Source organism: Hemiscyllium ocellatum, chromosome 13 (genome assembly GCF_020745735.1).
Source record: "Hemiscyllium ocellatum isolate sHemOce1 chromosome 13, sHemOce1.pat.X.cur, whole genome shotgun sequence".
Lineage (NCBI taxonomy): Eukaryota > Metazoa > Chordata > Chondrichthyes > Orectolobiformes > Hemiscylliidae > Hemiscyllium > Hemiscyllium ocellatum.
Window position 1 is genome coordinate 89,283,601 of NC_083413.1, and position 27,015 is coordinate 89,310,615.

Genomic DNA, 27,015 nt, shown 5'->3' on the forward strand with positions numbered 1-27,015 from the left:
TAAATGATGTCCCTACACAAATGGGCTGCAGGAGTTCAAGACGACAACTCGGGATGTGCAATAAATATTACCCAACACATTACACCCAGATATTGTGAATCAACATAACAAAAATGGGGACGAATAAATTCCACCCTTTATAATCCAATTTATTGAATCAAAATCATCAGTGGAGATGTACATATACATGTATCAACCTTGTAGCCATTTTAAAAAATAGATTGATTTATCACCTGGGAACAGATTAATCCAAATGTACAACGTAGGAATCTAAAACTTTTACAACAGTTGAAAAGGTATCACCTCACTGTTCCCCAGGATAAGATGTAAGCTCAGAATGTTTTAAACAAAAATAAACATATAGAAATATATTTGTCCTTCAAATGTGCTTTCATAAATGTGTCTTACAAAGAATCTTGCAGATCAAAGTAACATTCAGATCCCATTTTCAGTGTCAGGTATAACATTATTGTCCATATAGGCAGCATTGCTAACATTAAACCCCTGATTCCATCAATCCCTGACACAGTCACTAACCAAGGATGCTTGTGGGATTCCACCAAGAGATAGGTCCATGAAAATCCCTGAGGTCGTAAAGCAGAATGATAAAGAATCAAACATTAATTGTCCCTGATCAGATCTCAGTATTTACTGAGCAGAAAGTAACACCAGGTATTGTTCAAGAGAAGACTAAGTCCTGGGTGAAAAAAAACAGAAGGTTGGATTCCCATTTCGTTTCCCCCATGACACCTGCTGGAAAATGATGGGCAGGAATTCTAACAGAGAAACTGAGGTAGAGCTGTAAACTCATCAAATTGCTCAGGAGTCCTTGTAAAATATTCAAATGCTGCAGAACAACATTCCTGCAGCAAGAATGGATGACCTCCTGACATTCCATCGTCTTAGCTCAGGCACTCTCAAAGTCAGTCATCGCCCCCCCTCCCCCCCACCCCCACCATTGTAAACTGCATCCTCACTGTGCTCCATGTCCCACCATACAGAAAATTACCTTCTATCCTCCTGCAATTTTTGTTGAATCAGTTTGAATCCTTAGTGCTCATGGCAGGATGGGGATTATTCAGGCCATGATGATACTGATTGTGGTTCGATATAATTCTCCTGATGCTGATGTCCCACAGTGCTTCATGGTGCCCAGTTTTGAGATGCCAGGTCTATTCAAAATCTGACTTGTTTGCAATGGGACCGCGCTTCTCAACATGATAGAGGGTATTCTTCAAGCAAAGGCTGTATACCTGTACATCTCTAGTGATGCTGTTATGGACACATACATCTGCCACAGGGGCAGTGATGATGTTGAGTTCAAGCAGGCTTCTTCCTCTTGTTAGCTCTCTCTCTCTCTCCACCTGCTGCTGGTTCAGTCTAGCAGTTAGAGCTTTTAATACTTGACCAACACAATCTGCTGCGCTTTTCCAGCAACACATTTTTCAGCTCTGATCTCCAGCATCTGCAGTCCTCACTTTCTCCAACACAATCAGTAGTTGGTGGTAGACATTGAAGTCCCCCATGCCTCACCGTGTGCCCTTATCTACTTCAGTGCTCACTCAACATGGTATTCAACACGGAGGAACATTGGCTTATTGGTTGAGCAAAGGAGTCCATTACATAGTAGTGAGCAAGACATTTTTCCCAATGTACACCATAGTCAGTGGGATAGGTCAGAGCTGAGGATGCTGATGGTGGCGTCAGGGACACTGTGTGTAAGGTATAATTCTATGTGTACAAAGAACAAAGAACATTACAGCACAGGAACAAATCCTTCGGCCCTCCAAGCGTGCAGTGATCCAGATCCTCTCCCTAAACCTATCACCTTTTACCTAATGGTCTTTATCCCTCTGCTCCCCACCTATTCATGTATCTGTCTAGATATATCTTAAATGATGCAGTCGTGCCTGCACCTACCACCTCCGCTGGCAACACATTCCAGGCACCCACCACCCTCTGTGTAAAGAACTTCACATGCATATCTCCCCTAAACCTCTCACTTTGAGCTCGTGATCCTGAGTAATTGAGACCCCATATTCTGGGAAAAACCTTCTTGCTATCCACCCTGTCTTTAACTCTCATAATTTTGTAGACCTCAGTCAGGTCCCCCCACAAGCTCCGTCTTTCTAATGAAAATAATCCTAATCTACTCAACCTCTCTTCATGGCTAGTGCCCTAAATACCAGGCAACATCCTAGTGAACCTCCTATGCATCCTCTCCAAAGCAACCACATCCTTTTGGTAAGGTGGCGACCAGAACTAATGCAGTATCCCAAATCTGGCGGAACCAAAATCTTATACAACTACATAGAACATAGAACATAGAACACTACAGCTCAGTACAGGCCCTTCGGCCCTCGATGTTACGCCGACCAGTCATACCAATCTGAAGCCCATCTAATCTATGGAGTTTAATGCGGACAAGTATGCGGTGATTCACTTTGGTCGGAGTAACCAGAATGCAAAGTACTGGGCTAATGGTAAGATTCTTGGTAGTGTAGATGAGCAGAGAGATCTCGGTGTCCATGTACACAGATCCTTGAAAGTTGCCACCCAGGTTCACAGGGTTGTTAAGAAGGCATACAGTGTTTTAGCTTTTATTAATAGAGGGATCGAGTTCCAGAACCATGAGGTTATGCGACAGCTGTACAAAACTCTGGTGCGGCTGCACTTTGGAGTATTGTGTACAGTTCTGGTCACCGCATTATAAGAAGCTTTGGAAAGGGTGTAGAGGAGATTTACCAGGATGTTGCCTGATATGGAGGGGAGGTCTTACGAGGAAAGGCTGAGGGACTTGAGGCTGTTTTTGTTAGAGAGAAGAAGGTTGAGAGGTGGCTTAATAGAGACATATAAGATAATCAGAGGGTTAGATAGGGTGGACAGGGAGAGCCTTTTTCCAAGTACAGTAACGGCGAGTACGAGGGGGCTTTAAATTGAGGGATGATAGATATAGGACAGATGTCAGAGGTAGTTTCTTCACTCAGAGAGTAGTAAGCATATGACTGTAACATGATGTGCCAACCTTTGTACTCAATACCCTGCTTGATGAACGAAAGCATGCCAAATGCCTTTTTGACCGTTCTATTGACCTGCATTACCTCCTTCAGGGTACAATAGACGTGAACACCCAGTTCTCTCTGTACATCAATTTTCCCCAGGGCTTTTCCATTTACTGTAAAGTTTGCTCTTGCATTGGATCTTCCAAAATGCATCACCTCCCATTTGCCCGGATTGAACTCCATCTGCCTTTTCTCTGCCCAACTCTCCAATCTAACTATATTCTGCTGTATTCTCTGACAGTCCCCTTCACTATCTGCTACTCCAACAATCTTAGTGTCACCTGCAAACTTGCTAATCAGATCTGATATACCTTCCTCCAAATCATTTACATATATCACAAACAACAGTGGTCCCTGGATGGATCCCTGTGGGACACCACTGGTCACAGGTCTCCATTTTGAGAAACTTCCTTCTACTACTACTCTCTGTTTCCTGGGTTTTTTTTTTAGATTAGATTAGATTAGATTCCCTACAGTGTGGAAACAGGCCCTTCGGCCCAACAAGTCCACACCAACCGTCCAAAGAATAACCCACCTAGACCCAATTCCCTCTGACTAATGCACCTAACATGAGGAGCAAGTTAGCATGGCCAACTCACCTGATGTACACATCTTTGGACCGTGGGAGGAAACCAGAGCACCTGGAGGAAACCCACATAGACACAGGGAGAATGTGCAGCCAGTTCTCTATCCATTTGGCTCGTACACCCTGGACCCCATGCAACTTCACCTTCTTCATCATCCTACCATGGGGCACCATAGGTCAGTAAGACAGTCTCCGACAAATCCACAGATGTTAGTAAGAAGGCGTTTACAGGCTGGATAGAGCTAGCACTATAGTTCTGGATGTTAACACCAGCTGGGTCAATGTCTGTGGTCTATCTGGTTTCATTTCTTTTTTTTAGGCTTTGTAGTGGTTCACTGAGCCATGTCAGGGAAATGGCTATGGAGTCACACCTAGGCCAGACCAAGTAAGGTTGACAGATTTCTCTCCCTGAAAACATTCTAAGACCAAATGGATTTTTACAGCAATCATCCAATCCAAGTTAATTAACTGAATTTAAATTCCATGGTGGGAGTTGACCCCGTGTCCACATGCTATTCACCTGTACCTTTAAATTATTAGTCCAGTGATAATACCTAAGGGCCAGTGTATCTTGGTAATTTTTACTGCACACTTTCCCAGGATTTTGCACTTAGCTTTACAAAAAATAAAAGCAGACAGAGAATGTGGGAGGAGCTCACCAAATCTCTCAGCATCTGTGGAGGAAGAGATACAGCGCTGGGTCCAGAACTCCTTTGCTCAGTTTTTCCCGTGTTCTTGGTGTTTGTTTCACATTTCCTGCATCTGCAGTCTTTTACTTTTTATTAAAATGGGAGATGGTTTCCAGGATTATTTGGGGGAAGGAGGGAGCAGGTGATGGGGTAAGATGGGAGAAAGTTAGAGAGGAAAACTCGAGGCAGGATCCCACTTGTCCCCTTCCATTCTATGCCTGAAAGACAGTAGGAAGATCCAGATGAAGATAGAGTAAGATGAGGCCGAGAGCCACCCATCATGATCGGTTTGTTACAGGTAGTTATTTAGTGGGGAAAATTCAAAGCAATATGTAAACTGACACTCACAGCACACACTATTTGGGGAGAGTTTCATATGTGCTTGGACAGTATGTACTGAAGAAGTATTCTACTAAAGAGTGACTTCCTCCAATTTGAATTTTTTGGCGACTGGATAAAAAACTCCAAACATGTACCCCCTTCGTCTTTGAGAATTTCTTTTCAATATCATCACTGTTGTTGTTCCATTGATTTTTTTCAAAGTACTTTGTCCAATCATTGAATGGAATTGGGTAAAACCAGTTGTCAGACAAGAACATAATACCTTTGCATCCTTTGTTGAAGAGGCTTTGAAGATTGTCAGTCCCACACCATTTCTTCACCATCCGGGTTATCAGTTTAGGACCCTGATGGCCCCAAGCTGCTCCATTGAATTTCTCAACAAAATCCCTCAAGCAATTCTCGACATAAGAATGCGAGCGGTTAAATCCCAAAGCTGCATTATTCGCAAAATGTGTTGATTCTGCACCGATAAAGTTTCGGAATTCCAAGGGTTTGAGTGAAATGATATCCGTGTCCAGGTAGATGCCTCCGTACTTCCACAGCAAGGCCAGCCGGCAGCCATCAGCGAGGACATGGAACCAATATCTTTCCTTGCTGGGATCTACCTGTAAAATAACAGAATAGAGGTTAATCAATTATGGGTTTGATGTTTTAAATCAACCCTCCCTCCAAATATTGTCCGCTCCGTCCTGAGCACCAATTCCTGAGAGCACATTGTAACAGGCGGCAAGGTGGATCTCGAGGAGATGGGAACCTGGGCTGGTTCAGTCTTAAACCTGCACACTCTTTCAATGGAGAAAAGCTGCAGCCTCTTTCCCCATTGCCCCCAGCACAGTCTCCAACTTCAACCACAAGTGCCAGTGTCCTGGGAACCACACCACAGCACGCGACTAATAAAACTTTAGTTCAAACAGATAGAAAACCAACCGCTCAGGCTCGAGATTGAGTGGGAATCCAGTGTGGATTTCTGACCACATTCCTGCCAAAAAGGATCAAGTTTCCAGTGAATAACTGAAAAAAATGACACATCTCCCTCATAATTGTACACATTTCAATCATGAGTGTGGTGCTGGAAAAGCACAGCAGGTCAGGAAGCATTTGAGGAGCAGGAGAATCAAGGCTTCGGGCAAAAGCCCTTCATCAGGAATGAGGCTTCTGGGCCAGCAAGCTGTGAGATAAATGGGAGAGGGGTTGGGGCTGGGGGAAAAGGTAGCTGGGAATATGATAGGTAGATGTAGGTGCGGGTGAATGTGATAGGTCAGAGAGGAGGGTGGAGCGGATAGATGGGAAAGACGATGGACAGGTCAAGAGGGTGATGACCAGTTAGGCGCTTGGGATTGAGATAAGGTGGGAGAAGGGAAATGAGGAAACTGGTGAAATCTGTATTAATCCCATGTAGATGTAGGGTTCCAATGCAGAAGATTAGGAGTTCTTCCTCCAGGCATCGAGTGGTTAGGGTTTGGCAATGGAGGAGGCCCAGGATCTGGTGGAGGATGATGTGATTTATACGGATGTTGGTGGGGTGGAAGGTAAGGACTAGGGGGGTTCTGTCCTTGTTGTGTTGGGAGGAGTGAGGTCCTATGACAGAGGAGCAGGAGGTGGAGGACATGCACTGGAGGGCATCGTCGATCAAGTGGTTAGGGCAATTGTGGTCTTTGAAAAAGGAGGCCATCTGGGATTTTCTCTGGTGGAATTGTCATCCTGGGAAAAGATGTGGTTGAGGCAGAGAAATTGGGAATAAGGGATGGCATTTTTATCGGTGGCAGGGTGGAAGGTGGTATAGTCCAGGCAGCTGTGCGAGTCCGTGGGTTGGTAGTAGATGTCTGTTATTAGTCAGTCACCTGAGATGGAGATGGAGAGGTCCAGGAAGGGGATGGAGGTCTCCAAGATGGTCCAGGTGAATTTGAGGTTGGGGTAAAAGGTGTTAATGAAGTCGATGAACTGTTAAACCTCCTCGTGGGAGCACGAGTTAGCACTGATACAGTAATTGATGCAGGGGAGGAAAAGGTGGGGATGGTCGCATCATCGCATTATCCTCTGCCACTTCCATCACCTACAAACAGACTCCGTCACTAGGGATATATTTCCTTCCCCACCTCTATCAGTGATATGGAGAGACCATTCTCCCAGTGTCACCCTTGTCAGATCCACGCACCCTCCCCACTCCCCCCCCACCACCAGACCTCACCCACTCCCGGCTTCTTCCCTAGCCACTACTGCAGGAAGTGCAAAACCTGAGCCCCCACCTCACCCCTCACCTCCGTCCAAGGCCACAAAGGGCTCCACATCCAACAGAAATTTACTTGTACCTCCATCAGTGTCATTTACTGAATCCGTTGCACCCGATGTGATCTCCTCTCCTCTGGGAGAGAGGATGCCAACTTGTGGATCATTTCAGGGAACTATTCAAGGACACCTGCACCAACCAACCCCACCGCCCCGTGGCTGAACACTTCAACTCCCCCTGCCACTCCAGCAAGCACTATGCAGGTTCTGGGTCTCCTCCTTCGCCAAACCCTAACCACCTGCCGCCTGGAGGAAGAATGCCTCATCTTCCACCTTGGGACCCTGCAACCAAATGGGACTAATGCAGATTTCCCCAGTTTCCTCACTTCCTTCCCCCCACCTTATCCCAGTTTCAAACCTCCAACTTGGCACCACCCTCTTGATCTGCCCTTGTCTTTCCCATCTATCCGTCCACCCTCCTCTCTGACCTATCACCTTCGTCCCCACCTTCATCTGCCTATTGCATTCCCAGCAACCTTCCCTCCAGCCCCAGCCCATCTCCCATTTATCTCTCAGCCATTCCGGCCCACAAGCCTCCTTCCTGATCAAGGGCTTATGCCTGAAATGTCAATTCTCCTGCTCCTCGGATGCTGCTTGACCTGCTGTGCTTATCCAGCACCACATTCTCTACTCTAATCTGCAGTCCTCACTTTCTCCTCCATCTCAATCGTGTCCCCCTTCAATCTCCTTGCTCCAGCAAAACAACAGCAGTCTGTCCAATCTCTCTTCATCACTGAAACTCTCCAGCCCAGACAACATCCTGGTCAATCTCCTTTGCACTCTATCCCGTGCTATCACATCACCCCATGGTGATGCTGAATGGCTTCAGGGAGCGAATGTCCTTTCCTTCTCCTATTTCTGATTTTCTTACATCATTTCAAGCTTTCTTGAGAAAACAGACTTCACATTTGGGTCTTTATACTCATGTCTGTCTAAGTGTAAATATCTTGTACCTACTTCCCAGTGAAAAACATCCAGTGTTCCTTTGATCTCTGACAAACAATTCCCCACTGTTCACTGTCAGACTGACTTCAGATTAATCTGTTCATGTTGCCCAAGGTTTAAATTCACAGCGCCAGAACACAAGGCTCATATGCCTACATCAACCCTCACCCCCGACAGTGAACTTGAAGGGGAACAGCATGGTTCTGAATTCAGCCCTGAAACACTCTACAAATACAGTTCTAGTGAAGAGAAAACTGTCGATCTCCACTTTATAAACTAGATAGATTGTCAGAATATTGACTAGAAACTATGACTGGATCATAAATAATCAGTGGGTTTCATCCCAACACTCAAGTATTTAAGTAGCTGGGATTTTCCGATTTGTATCGTTCGAATGTCAGGGTGACTGCTCGTTTCAGACACAAAAAGATAACTCTTTGCATCAGGTCTGCCACCAGGAAAGTCCCATGTCTTCATCAAGATCCAATATTGGAAAAGGTGGACAAATAACAGAAGACAGTGGAGGATTTTTGGAGAAACACTGGCCTGCAGCCGATAGAATAATTAAAACTGCACAACTCTAAAACTCAATGATTCTTCTCCAGGGTTTATTGGGAACCAATGCTACTTTTCAAATGATAAAAATCAAACTGCAACAGTTGTTAACTTGTTAACATTGGCATGCTGTCATTAACTTGAATGTGTGCAGCAGTGTATTAATTCCAATGAATGAAGTGAGATGGGCTTGAAGTGGAATGTGTGCTAAATGTGAAATTCTAAATGATGACTGATCTGGATTGATTGATAAGCTGGGACAGTGAAAGGAGCTGAGAAAATACCAGAGACCGACAGTAATTTCTTCCTCCACACGTTGAAAGAACTGCATATATTTGAACAGCTGCCTGATCACAGTGACTGTGCCGGTTTGCGTAATTTAACTTCATTACACTGGACGTGAGCCAATGAACTGCCATTGGTGTGAAATTGCTCCTGGCTGCATTTCCAAGCCCTTTATTTCTCTGGCAGGAAGCCAGCGTTATTCTACACTTACAGAACCTGGGGTAATCTGGAATCAATGGTGTGTCCCCAGAATCACCAGCAGCAGGAAGACTATTTTCAGGTGAACTTGCTCTAGGTTAAAAGCTGCCAAGCTTGAGGAACAGTTGGAAATGCTTCATATTACATGGCAAGAAGAGGTGGCATTGGAGAGCTCAGTGTAGGACATGGTTATCCTGTTCCCAGTGAGAAAGAGTGAGGCTGACAGATAAAGCAGACAAAACGAATGGAATTCAAGAGTGGTAGAGCAGGAACCCCCTCAGATGTTGGAAGTAATCCTGATGGATTTACAGGGATGGATATCAATGATGTAGATGGCAAAGGTAACTCTCACAAGGAAGATCATGGGGAAAATCACTGCAATGTGGTATAGCCAGATATGGTATAGACAGTGTGTGTACACAGAGTTAAATAGAAATTCTAATTTTGGAAAAAACAACCTTTCCTGTGGGTACAACTAGGACCCAAATGGTTTGTTTCTTCCCAATTTGTACTCACCGAACTGATTGAGTGTCAATCCCTCTCTCACTCACGAATTGACTTCAATCATGACTTTCTGCAGACTCTGAGTCTCCATTTAACAGATAAAGAAAAGAATTGATCCTGGTTCTTCTGCATCTCTATGTCTTCGATGAACGAGGTCAGTCACCAGCTAAAACTGCTACCATTCTCCCAGGAATGGTTCCCCTGAGATCTACTGCCTAAGCCACACCTTCTGTGTTTGACATTTTGTTGGATAAGTGTGAGTTGTGTCATGTTTTCCCATGATTCACACCACGAGATCCAGCAGGATTTCTCACCAATTCTTACCCAACACGTCTGATTAACAACCTAACCTGCTCTTTGTGGTGTTCGCTTGTGTGACTGTATCCCTATCTTACAACACGCCATTCCTGGATCAACTCAGCAGGTATCAGTCAAAGGCCTGTTGAGTCTGTGTCAACTTATAAAGCACCTGAACAAGCAACTACCGGTTCAGAGTAATAGCTGTGTCATCCACTTTCATCTTCCATGGTACCTGCCTGTGTCTCATTCCAGAAGGAAAACGGTCCACAGTGGGGCAGAAAAGGTCCATTTGGATTGTGGGTTGTCCAACATTTAGCTCCTCAGTCCGCTATGTGGATAGATCCCAGTCTCTGACTGCCCTGAGCACTGACTGACTGTATCCAAGACCCTGGACTGATGTTGGAGGCTGTCCCTGACTTAATGTGCGATGACCCCTGAGCAAAGGCCATTCCCCCTTTACTGAAGGTCTGCTGGCAAGCTTTCTAGCTCTGTGCCTACACTGAATGGCAAGGCGAGACAGAAGTAATGTGAGCCTGGTATCTCTGTCTGAGGGGGCACATGGTGGATAAGTGGTCAACACAGCTGCCTCACAGCGCCAGGGACGGGGGTTCAATTCCAGCCTCGAGGCAACTGTCTGTGTGGAGTTTGCACATTCTCCCCGTGTCTGCATGGGTTTCCTCTGGGTGCTCTGGTTTCCTCTCACAATCCAAACATGTGCTGGCTAAGTGAATTGGCTGTGCTAAATCGCCCATAGTGTTCAGGGATGTGTAGGTGAGGTGCATTTTAGTCAGGGGAAATGTAGAGCATTAGGGAAGGGGAATGGGTCTGGCTGGGATCCTCTTCAGAGGGTCAGTGTGGACTTGTTCAACCAAAGAGCCTGTTTCCATACTGTTGGAATTCTATGATTCTATGAAAAAGGTAAAGCGAGGCACTGTGAGTATCCAGGTTCGCTCAGCGTGAGGGAGCTCTGTGACAGTGAGGGAGAAGCCCGGAGATTCAGGAGGTGAGTGTGCGTTCCTGAGCTCATAGTGTCCTTGATGCAGCATTTCAATGAGAGTTAGCGAGGCTGCCCAAGGGATAACACTGAAGTGCAGAAACATCCTGTGAGTGGATTGGAAAAGTACCACAAGGGGTCATAAAGGCTGAGCATCTTGAAAGCCAATATCGGTAGATATGGGGTGTGTGTGTGTGTGTGTGTCTGTGTGTGTCTGTGTCTCTGTGTGTGTGCGCGCGTGTCTGTGTGTGCATGTGTCTCTGTGTGTGTGTTTGTGTATCTGTGTGTGTGCATGTGTATGTGTGTGCGTGTGTCTGTGTGTGTGAGTGTGTGCCTGTGTGTGTGTGTAGTCGATACCCATGGATTGTGCCCTGAGATTTTGGAACCTAGGCTCCAACCTGCAGCTCACCTTATCTCTCAATGGATGCACAAAACATGGAGTGAGGTGCCACCAGCATTCAGTTTGGCCTCACTGGATTTCTCACACGATTGCCTGAAATCTTTCCTTTGCCCACATCATTCAAAACCCAAAACAATTCTGTTCTGAACTTGATTGCAAAACATATAAAAAAAAAGCAAAATAGTGCAGATGCTGGAGATTTAAAGGAGAAATAGAAGTTGATGGAAAAACTCAGCAAGTCTGGCAGCAAATGTAGGGAAAGAAACCGAGCTCATATTTTGAGTCTGGAATTGGGTTTTCTTCAGAAGAAGTTAAATTGGACTCAAAGTAATCCCATTTTTCTCTCTGCACAAATGCTACTTCCTGTTTATATTTTAATTTAAAACCCACAGGACGTGCAATTCAGCATTATCCATCATTGTACACAAAGATACTGGGACTTAGCTTGTCAGTGTAAAGTTTACTATTCATTTATCAGATTGATGGACATTAGCAGCTTTTACCATCCACAAAACCAAGCAGCCAGTTCCATATAACTCCTTACCTTCGCATACCATCCAGCCAAGGGCGTGTTGTTGAACAATTCTTTAGGATTCAAGGGCAAGATGATTACGTTCTTGAATGAAGAAAGCAGACGGATGCCTTTGTACTCAGGATCTCGATATGCAGATATATTCCCATTGAATGCTTTCATGAAGTAATAAACTGGTTTGTTTGGGTTTAGTCTTGCTGCTGATTCGATGCCACACATGGCCAGTGAGGAAGGATTCAGTTGACTGGATGTCTGGAGAAACATGATTCCCGGGTCTGTGGATGGGTGTGGGCATTTCACACTCACTGTGTAGCTTGATGTTGGTAATTTAATTTGATCAGTGCCAACTGGATTGCCCATGTAGTTTGCCAGTGTATTTGGCAACTCACTTAATTTTAAAATCGTCTCATTCAGAGAGGGATTTAAAAGCAAGTAGGCAGCAAGGGCAAATACCAGCATGAGGAAAAATACTGCAAATTTTGCAATACCCTTCATCACTGAAGGTGGTTCTGTAATGATCACTGTGAGAAGAAAGAATTGTCAATTATAAACAGTTCAGTTTATACAGTCATACTTGGGAACACTTACAAGCTCAAAAGCAAAGCATTTCAGTAAGTAGCAAATGGAACATAAGAGCACAGGTAATACAGCCAGAAGGAGACATTTGACCAACCCAGCCTGTTCCACCTTGTAATACAATTATGGCTGATCTTGGGTTTCAATTCCACTTTCCTTCCCACTCCACATTCCCCCCAATTCCCTGAAAGATGATAAGTCTGACTATTTCAGCATTAGAAATTTCAGTCATGGAGCACCCTCTGGATATAAAACTGCAAACATTCACAATCCTTTGGGTGAAGTCCTTATCCTGAGGCTGTTCACCAAAGACCTTGATTTCCCAAATAGTGGAAAGGATTTCTCAGAGTCCATCCCCTTGAATCCTGCAGAATCTTATATTTCAATGAAATTGCTGTTTATTCTTCTGAACTCAGTAATGTAGCACAGATACAGAGAGCTCTGGAGAAACTCAGCAGGTCTGGCATCATTGAGGTGACATGCTGGCTCAGTGGTTAGCACTACTGCCTCATGGCACCAGGACCCGGGTCCATGTCCCACCTCAGGCGGATGTCTGTGTGGAGTTTGCATATTCTCCGGGTGTCTGTGTGGGTTTCCTCCGGGTGTTCTGGTTCCTTCCCACAACCCAAAGATGTACAGGTTAGGTGAATTCGCTATGCTAACTTGCCCATAGTGATAGGTGTGTTAGTCAGAGGTAAAAGTAGGGGAATGAGTCTGGGTGGGTTAGTCTTCAGAGGTTCGGTGTGGGCTGATTGGGACAAACGGCCTGTTTCCATACGTAAGGAATCTAATCTAAAATTGAAGGAGAAAGAAATGGAAATTTGTGTTTTAAATCTTCAGAAGAAAACTCTGAAGAAGACTCATACTGGACTCAAAACATTAACTGTTTTTCTCTCCACAGATTTGCCAGACCTGCTGAGTTTTTCCAGTACTCTCTCTGTGTACATTCCAGATGTCCAACATCCACAGTACTTTGTCTTTACTCAGACAGCCAAGTAAATCTTTGCTATACCAACAACAATGCAGTTATGTCCTTCTTTAATGGAGGAGACCAAAGATGTACAAAGTATCCCTGATGTAGTCTCATAAATGTCCGACACAATTGTGGGAAAACTTCCTTACTTTTATATTCCTTTAAGCTTGCAATAAATGGCACAATTTCATTTATCTTCAATGGCTGTACTAGCATGCCATCTTTATGTGATTCATCTACCAAGACAGTTAGATCCTTCTGCACTTCAGAGCTTTGGCAAACTCAGTCCATCAAAATAGCAGACTGTTTTTGCATTTCTTGTGAGAGGGATTATGTTCTCACTTTCCCACATTATATTCCATTTGCTCCATCCACTGAACCAATCTCTACCCTCTTTCAGGCTCTTATGTCTTTCTGCCAACTTGTTGTCCTCTTATATCTTTCTCAACAACAACGTTAATGACCTATCTTCAATCTTTTCATCCAAAGTCATTGGCATACTTTGAAAACAGTTAAGACTCCAGCACAAACCCTGCAGCACTCATCACATCTTGCCAAACCAAAAAAAGCAACCCCTTTATGCCTTCTCTCTCCTTCCTGTGAACTAACTAATGTGATTATGAAGCACTGTGCGCTCTTAATTTGTGCAGAAATGCCTTCTTGGAAATCTAGATACAGCACATTCACCTTTGTACATGTTGTTTGTTAATTCCTTTAAGAACTCTCTAAACAAAATTTCCCTTTCACAAAATCATGTTGGCTAAGTTTCCTGTTATAACCTTGCTAATTGTGGAATCCATTTTCACTATAATACGTTATAGTAACTGGCATGTAGTCTCCTGAGGTAATTTAGAGGATGGGGGTGGGGTAACGGGAAGGCAATAGGTAGATGCAGGTGGAGTATAATGGTGATAGGTCAGAGTGGTGGATGGACCTGATAGGTGGGGAGGAAGATGGATAGGTAGGACAGTTGAAGATGGCAGTGCCGAGTTGGAGGGTTGGATCTGGGATGAGGTGTGGGGAGGGGAAATAATGAAAATTGTGAAGTTGACATTGATGCCGTGTTATTGGAGGGTCCCAAGGCAGGAGACGAAGCGATCTTCCTCCAGTTGTGGGGTGGTTTGGATTTGGCGCTGGCAGTGGCCCAGGACTTACATGTCCTTGGCAGAGTGGGAGGGGAGTTGAGGTTCGGTAGGCTTGTTGGGTGCGTATGCCCCAGAGATGTTCTCTGAAATGTTCTGTGAGTTGGCGTCCTGTCTCCCCATTGTAGAGGAGACTACATTGAAAGCAATGGACACAGTAGATGAGTTGTTTGGATGTGCAGGAAAATTTCTGCTGGATGTTGAAGGATACTTTGGGGCCTTGGATGAAGGTAAGGGGGGAGTGTGGGTGCATGTTTTGCATCTCTTGCAGAAGTGAGGGAAGATGCCGGGTGTGGAGGGTAGGTTGGTGGGAGACTTGGACTTAACGGCACGGTAGCTCAGTGGTTAGCACTGCTGCCTCACAGCATCAGGGACCCCTTCAGTGATCACTGAATGCTTTTCCCAGAATACTTGCCTTTTTGATAAATGTCTTTATTTCTTTGAGCATGTTATAGTCTGCAATACAGAATTAGATCCTATAATATCCTATGATTCCTAAATTACAGTTTCTAAAAAAATTGTAAACTTTAAAAAAACGTTTTTTCTATTAAAGTATGTAATAATATTCTGTAAATATATTCTACCCTGAGATAATTTAGCTGGTTTGAAAACTCCCAGGAGGCAGAATATTTCGTTTTAACCCAGTCTGTAGCTGGTAAAAATGACAATGTTCCTTTAATGATTCAAAATTTCTCTAAATTGAGTGTTAGATATAGCTGACCTGGAGGTCAGTGAATAGTTAAGAGAATAGAATCATGAATAATAAGTCAAAAACTATATATTTAAAGGCAATTCAAACAAACCAGCAGTTTCAGTCCCATGACAGGGGATTCAAGTTGGGTCATATTCATTAATGACATTGCTTTGATCAGTCCTGCTCCAAACCTATTATGTGCTGTGAGTGATAATTGAGAAGTTCAGACTATGCTGAGAGACTTTGCCGTCACACCTTTCGCAAACTCCTCAATCATCTTGTGCACCGACTCTACAGCAGGCACCATAATCTTGAAATCAAGGTAGAGTCCACACTCTCACGTTGCGTTCAAGACACAGTATTACAGTTATGAGACACTGCCAAGCAGACAAGGTGACAGAACTACACCATGTACATGCACTCCAAGAATAAGAAACTGGAGAAACTTGGCATCACCACTCACAGGAGCCAAACCTCCCCAGCACCACAATTGAAAACGTTATCACACGGGCAAATCGATCATCAATTTATCAGATCACACACTTCAACTGGAAGAGATTGAAGCTCTCAGCCACGGGATCAATTTCTGCCCTCCCACCCAAATGGATCCCGTTGGTCTTGTGGCAGGCATGGAGGAGTTTATCAAACAAATGAGACTCCAGGCATTCTTCCAAGATGTCAGCAGTGATCCTAATGAGACAATCGATAAACCAGAACCGATATCAGAGAGATCCGTAGTGGAGTGACCAAAGAAGGAGTCGATTTGGAGCCTTCTGGAGGGCCGCTGCCCTGGGCTTGACGTGAATGCTCAAACCGTCAGGAAATGTGTCAAGGCCAGATTCATCAGCCACACTCACAAGGTAGAGCAAAACATCACCTGATCACAACGCAATGCTGTCCATGCTCTCAAAACCAATCGTAATATTGTCATCACACCTGCAGATAAAGGAGGAGCCATGACCATACACAATAGAACGGACTACTGCAAGGAAGTGCACCAACAACTGAACAACCAGGAACACTACAGGCAACTACTGGCTGATCCGACTGAAGGATACACCCACGAACTAAACAGATTGATCAAGACTTTTGACCCAATTCTTCACTCTTCCCTATGCACTCTCATCCCACATTCTTCTCACGTACAGGACTTCTACTGCCTTGCCGAAAATACACAAATCCAACACACCAGGACATCCCCATCGTGTCAGGTAATGGAACCTTGTGTAAGAACCTCTCAGGCTGGATCTAGGGCATCTTGAAACCCATTGTACAGCAGAGCCCAGCTTCTGTCATGACACTCCATAGGAAATGACATCTCCATAGGAAATGACATCAACCCAAAGAAACCCAAATATATAAATAGAAAGCAGGAATCATCAGCAGTGTTTCATCCATGGCTCAGTGAAGATGATACCTAGCATGGTGATGAAACGTCTGAAAATGAACCTTCCAGCTCAGCGAGCAAACCTATATCCACATCCATCACCAGAATCCTTAAGGGAAGGTATCTGCTATCCTCCCCTGGTCTGGGCTATATGTGACTCCAGACTCACATCAATGTGGTTGACTCTTAAGTGTTCTCTGGTCAATTAGAGATGGGGAATACATGCCAGCCTAGACAGTGACACCCTCAACATGTAAATTCATTTAATACAGACCCATGGCAGTGTGGCTGAATCTTAACTTCTCTCTAAAACAACCAGGAGAGCCAATCAATTCAAGGATAATGAGATATGAGCATCAGACGTTGACCTTGACAATGATGCCCACAATCCATACAGAAAACATTAGCCACCAAGCATTCCACCAAACACCCACGTTCCACAATTAAATTGAAAGGTTCAGAACCACATCATTGACTGTCAGGCGATTATTAACACCATGAAAACACTCACATTCCAGGTTAAAGAGAAGCCTTACTGACTCTCTCTTCGCCTTTGTGGGTTCAGTTGTGAGGGTGGAAAAAGCCTGGAACAGACCTCTCACCAAGTCTAAAACTATGAAAGTAACCACCCCAACACACACAAACGAAGCTGCATCAGGACACTATTCAAAAGGGCCACAGCACACTGCAGTACACCAGAACTGCGAAAAGAGGAAGAGGAACATCTATACAAGGTATTCGCCAAAAACGGATACCCACGCAACTTTATCACCAGATGCCTAAGAGATAGACCGAGGAATGAGGACATGCCACAACCAAAAGGACTAGCCACTCTACCATACGTCAGGAGTGTCTCAGAACTGACAGCCAGACTACTGCGACCCTTAGGACTCATAACAGCACACAAGCCAACATCCACGCTCAGACAACAACTCACTAGAACAAAGGACCCAATACCCAGCATGAGCCAAATTAATGTAGTTTACAAAATACCATGCAAGGACTGCACAAAACACTATATAGGACAAACAGGAAGACAGCTAACAATCCGCATCCATGAACATCAGCTAGCCACAAAACGACACGACCTGCTATCTCTAGTAGCCATACACTCAGACAACCAGCAACATGAATTTGACTGGGAAAACACCACTATCATAGGACAAGCCAAACAGAGAACAGCCAGAGAATTCCTAGAAGCATGGCATTCATCCCCAAACTCCATCAACAGACACATTGACCTGGACACCATATACAAACCACTGCAGCTGAAACTGACACCCGGAAACGGCAAGAACATCCATCAACAGACACATCGACCTGGACCCCACATACAAATCACTGCAGCTGAAACTGACACCCGGAAGCGGCAAGAACAAACCAATATAAATACCGGAAGAAACATCAAAGCAGCGCTTCACACGAGGCTCCAACAGCACTGATGATGTTCCCTAGCCAGGGAACGAAACGTTTGCAGCAAAAACTTCCAGCTCGGTGAGCAGAACCACAACAACGGATACCCGAGCTTCAAATCTTCAATCAGATTTTAAACAGACCTCTCAGTTTGACCAGCCCCTGCAGTTTCTCAGTCAGTGCCACTTCCAGATCTGTCTGACTCAGTGACTCAGCTGCCCACTGAACCTTCAACACAGTGATAAACTTACTGTTTCATTTTAAACTGAATAACCTCACAAATGTCATTCTTTGTCGAATCACACATAGCTAGCACATTATTTCAGCCATCATTATTCTACTTCTTTACGATTTGTTATGACCTGTTCACCAGCCTCAGAAATTATATTTTGTTGAACTGAAAGAGTATATTTGGCAAACAGGACTAACACCGTCAAACACGTTACACCTGCCTGAACATGTTGACCTTTTCACATTTCAAATACTGCTCTTCATTCAGAGTGAAACTCAGAATAGCTAGAGATTGAACTGTGAAAGATAGACTGCTCTCTGTTCATCTCCATTGCAGGTGCTGTCTGCTGGGATTGTCAGCAATCCAGTGGGATTCTCAGTTGCCGTGAGTGCATCAGTAACTTTCTGCCAATTCTTTCAGTTCCCACTCCCCACACTCACACTGCCCTCTCCCCTCACCTGCCCCTCACAGCAGATTCCCCCAACCCAGGATCAGTTCCCCTAACCTCATGTAGGAGTTTCTGTCATCCCCCAGACAAATCCCCCTCATCCCCACAGCAGATCCTCCCCACCCTTCAGCAGTTCCTGTGAGTCTGCAGCCCATAGACCCCTGGCCCAGCATCTCATCCATATGCACGGAGCACATCACCGTTCCCCTTGTGATCTAGTCCTCTCCTGGGCAAATTGCTTCAATCAAACTCCAGGAAAGCTGAACCGTGGGAAAGAAGTGAACTTTGACAAAACAAAATCTTTGTGAAATCATTGAGACACTGCTGATAAACGGGAGAAATCGTAGCAGAAAGTCACATATATTTGTTTTGTTCTGGGAAAATGAACTGCAGTTAAAGGTTTGAAGAGTGAAAGAGAGTCAGACAAACAGACAGTGGGGATAACAGACAGTGCGATGGAGAGGGAGAAAAAGAGAATGAGTAAAGGCAGAGAGAACGAGAGAGAGAGAGAGATGGAGTGGAAAAGGTGGAGAGGTATAGTGAGAGAGTTGGAAAGGGGGAGGGTGTCATCGAGAGAGTGGGGAATGGGTGTGGAAAAGGACTATAGTGCAAGTACTGTTTCCAAGAAGTAGGAGAATGCCTAATGCTGTTCTGAATCCCAGTCCCAGACAGGCCAGTGTGTGCATGTTCCAATCCCCAGCCTGGATCATTTGAGAGGGCTTGCAGTCAGAAGTGTCTGTAAACAACTCACAAAACCCAAAGCTGGCAATGGATTAACCCACAACATGATCATCCAAACTGTCGTGGGAAAAGCTGGAAGAGGAATGAATGTTTCCGAACAATCTTCCAAAGGAAGGATGTTAGAAATAGTTTTCACTTACCGTGTTGAAAGGTGTCTGTGCCCCAATGATCATAGGCTGTGCGTACGGGTGTATCAGCATTCAGGATACACTGGGCGTGTCAGGACTGAAACAAAGGCTGATGTTACATGTGACTTTCCCTGTTGTTGATTTGCCCTTTACAAAACTTTGTGGGATATTTTGTTGAGGCCAGCGACATTATCAACAGGGTCAAACAGACAGACAGAATAGTGTGAGCAATCCCAATGAAATGTGGAGAATGTGATGATATTTGAAAACAGTAGGCATGTGTTATATTATCAGATATTTTATGGTCAAACCTCCAGGATAATATCCCATGAGCGTTGATGATCCTATAAAGGAGAGCTTGTAAAGTTTTGTCATGTAACTTTGGAAGAGACCGTGAGGGAACATGGTAATTAGAAATGTTTGTGTAGGGACAGGAGTGAGAGGGAGGAAAAAACACATGAATATCCATATGTATATGTGTATGAGTGTGTGTATGTATGTGTGGTATTGCATTAATATTCTTATGTAGATGCAGCACCACTAGGTATGTGGATTAATTTTTCTTGATATGTGACATACCATGAGTCTAATATTTACATTTAAAGTAATCTCCAGGTAAGGTCTATGTCTTGAGTGGTACAATGCAGAAAACCTTTGGCTTGGGTACATTTCATATTTGCGCATTGATGTCTTAAAAAGACATCACTCCAAAGATGAAAACACAACATCCCTCTTCTCTTTCAATGATGGGAGCAGTACACTGTCTTTCTCAATTCCCTTTACTGCAGGGTCTGAAATAAAGTTCTTTGTAATATTCAGCTAAGGATATAGGATATAAGACAAAGAATATAGGACAAAGGATATAGGATATAGGATATGGCCTTTTACTACACTAGTATTAGAAGCAGAGATCCATCAACCAGCATTCTTGTCCAGGATCAAAATGATTAATTTATTATTAATAAAACTTATTTAATGCTGATGTCAAACTTTATAAATTCAAAAATGCTGACCCCTCTAAATTGCCAAAAGCACACCAACAAAACACACTCATAGACTGGGTAAGGGGAAAAGTCAGATTTCACTTTGCAAAAATTCACTTTAAGGGTTAAAAAAAACACTTTGGTGCAACATATCCTAGCTCATAAATGTTATAACATTAAAAATTGAATTGCTCAAGCAGCTGTGATTCCAGTGTTCTGGAATATGAAGAGTGATGTCAATCACAAATGAGTAGATATTTCTGAGATCTTTGCTAACACAGCTTTCTCAGTTGATAATGTGTATCAGGTATAAGCAGGCAGGGAAAGAGTTAAGTTCTGAGTATTGTGAAACAAGAGGTTCAGCTGAGCATGATTCAGATCATATAAGAACTTACAGTTAAAATTCGGTCTGCAGGCAAAGGTAATGGGTTAACAAGCTGCAAAACAGTCATTATGTTGAGCCATTTAACAAGATTGGAAGCAGTCAGTATGTGAGGTTAGTATAACAAGGTGAAAAGTATTCATTATGTGAAGCCAGTTATTCAGTGTGTAACAGTAGATGGTTTCATCTTTACTGTTGACTCTCGCCAAATATAACCGTCAGCCAATCAATATCGGAAAGATGTTGTGAAACTTGAAAGGTTCAGAAAAGATTGACAAGGATGTTGCCAGGGTTGGAGGATCTGAGCTACAGGGAGAGGCTGAACATGCTGGGGCTGTTTTCCCTGGAGCGTCGGAGGCTGAGGGGTGACCTTATAGAGACTTGCAAAGTTATGAGGGGCATGGATAGGATAAATAGACAAAGTCTTTTCCCTGGGGTCAGGGAGTCCAGAACTAGAGAGCATCGGTTTAGGGTGAGAGGGGAAAGATATAAAAGAGACCTCAGGGGTAACCTTTTCACGCAGAGGGTGGTATGTGTATGGAATGAGCTGCCAGAGGATGTCGTGGAGGCTGGTACAATTGCAACATTTAAGAGGCATCTGGATGGGTATATGAATAGGAAGGATTTGGAGGGATATGGGCTGGGTGCTGGCAGGTGGAACTAGATTAGGTTGGGATATCTGGTCGGCATGGATGGGTTGGACTGAAGGGTCTGTTTCCGTGCTGTACATCTCTATGACTGTATGACTCATACTTTCCTACACCATATATTTCACCTGTCACTTTGTTGCTCACTCTCTTAGTCTGTCTCAATCCTTCTGCAGTCTCCCCTCAACACTACCTGTGTATCCACATATTTTTGTGTCATATCCTGACTTAGCAACAATGCCTTCAGTTCCTTCGTTCAAATCATGAATAAATTATGTGAATTATTGTGGTCTCAACACTGTCTCCTGTGGAAGTCCAGAATTCACTGGCTACAATCCTGAAAAAGACCACTTTATCCCAATTCTCAGCATTCCTCCAGTTAGCCAAACCTCTATTAATACTAGTACCTGACTCTCTAACAGCATGGGCTCTTATCATAATTAGCAGCCTCCTGTGCAGTGCTTTTTCAAAGACCTTATGGAAATTCAAATAGTCATGTCCACTGGCTTTCCTTTAACTAACTTGCTCATTACCTCCTCAAAGAATTCTTACAGAACTATCAGCCATGACCTCTGGGCTCTCTGTTCATTGTGGTCTCACTTCTTTTTATGTATTTAATTAATCTCTTGTTGTCCATTTCCGAGTTTCTTGCAAGTTTGGTCATATTGTTAGTTTTGCTCTCTTCATTTACATTTCGTTATCTTTTGTTGCTTTTAAAACTCTCCCAATTCTCTGATTTACCATTAATTTTTGGCACATTATGTTTTTGTTTCTTTTAATTGAATTCTATCATTAGTTTCCCAGGTAACCCATGGTCACGTTATGCCCAAATACACAAACCCCCCTGTGATCACCTAAATGGGAATCTATAGTCACTCTCAAGAGCCAACTCTTTCGTAAGACCACCCATAGACATAGCCTCTGATTTAGCAAAGTTAATATTATACCCTGAAAAAGCGCCATATGCGTGAATGCATTGTATCAGGCAGGGCACTGAGACTGCTGGATTTGTCAAAAAAATTAGAACATCATCTGCATAGAGCGAGATCTTATGTAATTTTGGCCCCACTTCTGGAGCTGATGTATTGAGATCCCCACGAATGGCCTCTGCCAGCAGTTCAATCACCAACGTAAAAAGTAATGGTGAAAGGGGACAGCCGTGCTGGCTGCCCCTAGAAATATTAAAATTTTTTGATCGTATCCCGTTGGAAATGACTGCAGCGAGAGGTACACTGTAGAGAATCTTTACCCATCTTATGAAAACTTCGCTCAGACCAAACCGGTCTAGAATATAGAAAAGGTACGGCCACTCAACTCGGTCATATGCCTTCTCTGCATCTAAAGAAATCACCAATCCCTGTATTGCCTGCTGTTGGCATGCTTGAATTATGTTAAGCAGCCTCCTAACGTTATTGGAGGATCTGTGACCCTTTATGAAGCCTATCTGATCCTCTTTAATAATAGAAGGTAACACAGTCTCCAGCCTTAACACAAGAGCCTTAGAGAGAATCTTAAAGTCCTCATTTAAGAGTGAGATGGGCCTGTATGAAGCACAGTCTTCCGGATCCTTTCCTTTTTTAAGGATAAGTGAAATATTGGCCTCTCTCAGAGATGGTGGGAGACAATCATGACTGTATGAATCATTAAACACATTCAGCATCGGGCCTGACAATATACTTATAAATTCCTTATAGAATTCACTAGGAAGTCCATCAGGACCAGGTGCCTTTCCACTCTAAAGCTGCCTCACAGCTTCCTGCACTTCTTGCTCTGATAATGGGGCATTGAGAAAGATCATCCACTTGGTCACTGTTGTTCGGGAGTTACACCTGGGTGCTTCAGATCTCTAAAAAAAGGATTCCATTTTGGCTGCCCCTCCTCACAATTCTCAGACTGATATAACTTAGAGTAGAATCTCTGGAACGCCACATTAATCTTTTTAGAATCACATGTTAGGTTCCCAGACTCTTCCCTAATCGCTGTAATGGTTTGTGGGGCACTTCTCTTTCTGGCAAGGTATGCTAAGTATTTGCCTGGCTTGTCACCATGCTCGTATAACCTTTGCTTTGCAAAAGCCGACCCCTTCTTTGCCGTCTGCATGAGCATGCAACAGAGGGAACAAAAGGGAAAAACAAAGCTCTAACCGGATTTCCTCCATTTCTTTTACAGAATAATAAACGCATACTCAAGCAACGATATTTATGCATACTACAATTGTTTAAATTAGGTTAGTTTGTCCACAAAGTCTCTTGCCTAATCCAATGTGCCAAAGAGATGCATGGATCCATCTAAGGTGATCCGAAGCATTGCCAGATATCTCAGGGAGTACTGAATCCCAAGCTCCTTCAATCTTCTCTTGACACCATCGTACGATTTTCGTTTCTGGATCACCACCGCTGAAAAGTCCTGAAAAAGCATGATCTTAGGCCCCTTGTAAATTAGGCTCCTTGTAAATTAGGCTCTTTGGATCCTTCCCCTGGAGTCTGGAAGCCTCCATGACTCTCTCCTTATCCCAGTAATGATGGAACCGCACCAGGAAAGGACGAGGGCGTTGACCCAGACCCGACCTCCGTGCTGCGACCCGGTGAGCCCTCTCTATCTTCAATCCTCTCATACCAGTCTCCAAGTCAAGGAATTTCAGAAGCCAATCTTCAACAAATTCCGCAGGCCGCTCACCTTCCTAACCCTCAGGCAGACCGATGATCCGAATGTTTTTTCTCCAGCCCCTGTTTTCAAGATCATCCACTTGGTCACGCAAATTACGAACCTGCATCTTCAGGGCTTGGATCTCTTCCTTGAATGAACTGGCATCAGCTTCCACCACTGTGACTCTGTGCTCCACCTCATCTGTCCTCTTCTCCAGGTCTCCCAGCTGCTGCTCATGCTTCTGCAGCATGAGAGAGACTGGAGCCAGCTTCTCTTCAATCTGTTTCCCCAACATCTCTCGAGATTTTGAGAACTGGTTCACCAGGTCCTGGAGAGTAATCTGCTCCGAGGCTGCTGCAGGCTGAACTGCAGGCCCAGCCTCAGATGCTCCTCCTACCTTTTTAGGCATTTCTGGACAGCTGAAAATACAGGTAAGTCAATTTTTAAATGTTTCTTGGGGCTCCACAATCCTTCCAACGCCCCAAGAAATCCTGATGACCTGGATTGGGTGGGTGCGATGCGAAGCTCTGCAGTGTGATCTTCTCAGATTGCCGCCATCTTAGATCCCCAAAAGTCCTTATTTGACGCTAAGACCGACCCAATTGAAATATGTAAATATGCAATAGAAAACCCATGCCTTCGGCAACATGCACAAAAAATGCTTTCTTGCTTTTCAACCACTCAGTGCTGTGAATCTACATTCTCCTACTTAACCAAAATCAAGCTGCCCTTAAGGTGACAAATGACAGATACCCGTCTAGAGGATGAGCTAAAACTGCAGACCTCCATGCTGCAACCAAATATTCAAATACTTTCCGACAAAAAGCAGTCACAACAAAGTCATTAAAAGGTTAGTTAACTTTAGAATTAACATTTTTTTCTCTTTTTTTAGTTAGTTACTACATAGTAGTTAGACTTTTACAAAATAACGTGAATTTTGAAGAATATATAATTGAAGTTTCTTGGATGCGGCCTTATTAGATTACAACTAACATACTGCAGCCTTCCAACATGAACAGGTTCCCCAGCTCTGGTCTAGAGTCACAGACCTGGTAAGGAGGGCACTTTCCTTTTCTAAAGGACATACGTGAACCTGATGAGTTTTTTTCCCAACAATCAACAATGGATTCATGGCCATTGTTATATCCTTCATTCCAGTTACTGATGGAATTCCATCACCTGCTGTGATGGGATTTGAACTAATATTCCCAGAACAATACCCAGGTGTATAGATTAACAGTCTCGCACCAGTCTAGCCACTGGTCCATCAGCTCCCCAATCGAGGTTTGGAGGTGTGTAATCCCATTCATAGTAAAAGGCTTTCTGGGAGACACAGACCCATTCAGGGTTCATTTCCCCACACAATAATGTACAACATCAGCTGATTGGGAGGAGCATTCATTCTTCCAGAAGCAGTATCTTGCAGTGTATGCACACTGGACAAAGCTTAAAAAACACTTCATAGATTCTTTTGAAAACATCAAAGTTATTGCGTCAATAAAATCTATTCTGTCATTATCTTTGTGGGTTCACTAAAGGAGTGCGAATGGGTGAGGTAAGAATGGAGGAAAATGCCAAAAACAGACCCTCCTGGTTTCACAAGCTCCTGCAGTTTCTCAGTCAGCGCCACTCCCTTCGGCTCTGTCTTACTCAGCTGCTCTTTACACCTTCAAGGATTAACTCTCCTCGTTTGTAAACTCAACAAAAGGTGAAAAATCAGGTCACAGTCCAACAGGTTTAACTGGAGGTTTATTTCGAAGCGCCGCTCCTTCGTCAGGGAACGTGTGGGGTTGGATCATTAGGGCACAGAAATTATGGCAAAAGATTATAGTGCCATACACTGATACATTAGATTGGCACAACAACAATCAGGATTTCTTCAATTTTATGGAATGGGGTGGACAAAGTTAAACATCACACCAAACCAGGTTAAAGTCCAACAGGTTTATTTGGAAGTGTTGCCCCTTCATCAGGTAGCAAGTGGGCTCGGAGCATAGGACACAGAATTTATAGCAATAGATCACTGATGTATAAAATTTTTAACTTTTGTGATGTTTAACTTTGTCCACCCCATTCCAAGGCACCTCCACAGCGTTAAACTCAACAGTGAGTCCCCTCACACACTCTTCACCGTTTATAGCTTAGAAAACAACGAAAAGACACGCTTGAGAATAAAAAAGGTTAGGGTTGAACTGAGTAAATGTCCTTTCGCCTTTGATAAGAATATCCTAACCATGTTCCAGTCCCGCCGCCCGAGCTACAGCCTGGAGAAATAGCTAGAAATAGCTCGCTAGTGTGCTTCCAATTAACCCTATAACCTGGTGCTGTGTGAGGTTTCACATTGTCAACCCCAGCCCAACACCGGCATCTCCAAATCATGGAGAAATAGCGAGGGTTTAATCCCGGAAGGACATTCCCTGGGGAAAAAAACATTTCACTTCAATTCAAACCTGGTGGTCGATGTGGAGGTGACCGACACACATTGTGTTGTTCCTAAGAAACGTGAAAAAAGCTGAAAAGAGGACAGAAGGATACGAACAAACTCCCAAAGGAAACATTTTGAACATCAGCGTGACCTACCCCCAGCTGAAAGGTGTCCGTGATCCAGGATGGTTAGAGCTAATATTTGATCGTTTTCATATCCAGGAAGTACAGGGGATGGCCGAGTGAACACTCGCGTTCAGCATCTGATAGTCAGGAGAAAACCGAATTTCGACCGAAAACTGTGACAAGCTTTTCGGAAATTCTGACGGAAATCGAGATTAATCAGTTTGGGAACAAAATCGTAGAGAAATATAAACAGCTGCTTCTCTCGGGAAAGTGAGAAAGATCTTTGAAAATCGTTCATGTCAGTGTGTGTTTTTCTCTCTGGCTGCATGTGTTGTGTATTGCAGTAATTTTGTCTGTTTTGGTCTTTGTGCGATGCCCGTCTGTCTCTGTGTCTG

The 27,015-nt window shown here is 43.9% G+C and overlaps 1 protein-coding gene across 1 annotated transcript; it reads right to left on the reverse strand.

The window, feature by feature from the left end:
- Nucleotides 1-207: 207 nt before the first annotated feature.
- On the reverse strand, nucleotides 208-26,745 carry LOC132821985 (lactosylceramide 4-alpha-galactosyltransferase-like). Its single transcript, XM_060835032.1, has 3 exons — nucleotides 26,651-26,745; nucleotides 11,691-12,199; nucleotides 208-5,284 (listed from the first exon to the last, which is right to left on the reverse strand). The coding sequence occupies exons 2-3, from the start codon at nucleotides 12,171-12,173 to the stop codon at nucleotides 4,694-4,696; spliced, it is 1,074 nt and encodes a 357-aa protein (XP_060691015.1). The 5' UTR covers nucleotides 12,174-12,199; nucleotides 26,651-26,745; the 3' UTR covers nucleotides 208-4,693.
- Between the last annotated feature and the right edge of the window lie 270 nt (nucleotides 26,746-27,015).

What these genes read in the sequence shown, in the direction of transcription:
- LOC132821985 (XM_060835032.1), bottom strand. Translation starts at nt 12,173, where the DNA reads ATGAAGGGTATTGCAAAATTTGCAGTATTTTTCCTCATGCTGGTATTT. An exon ending in TGGCTGGATGGTATGCGAAG is followed by an intron (nt 5,285 to 11,690) that starts GTAAGGAGTTAT and finishes GTTATTTTACAG; the next exon opens with GTAGATCCCAGCAAGGAAAG.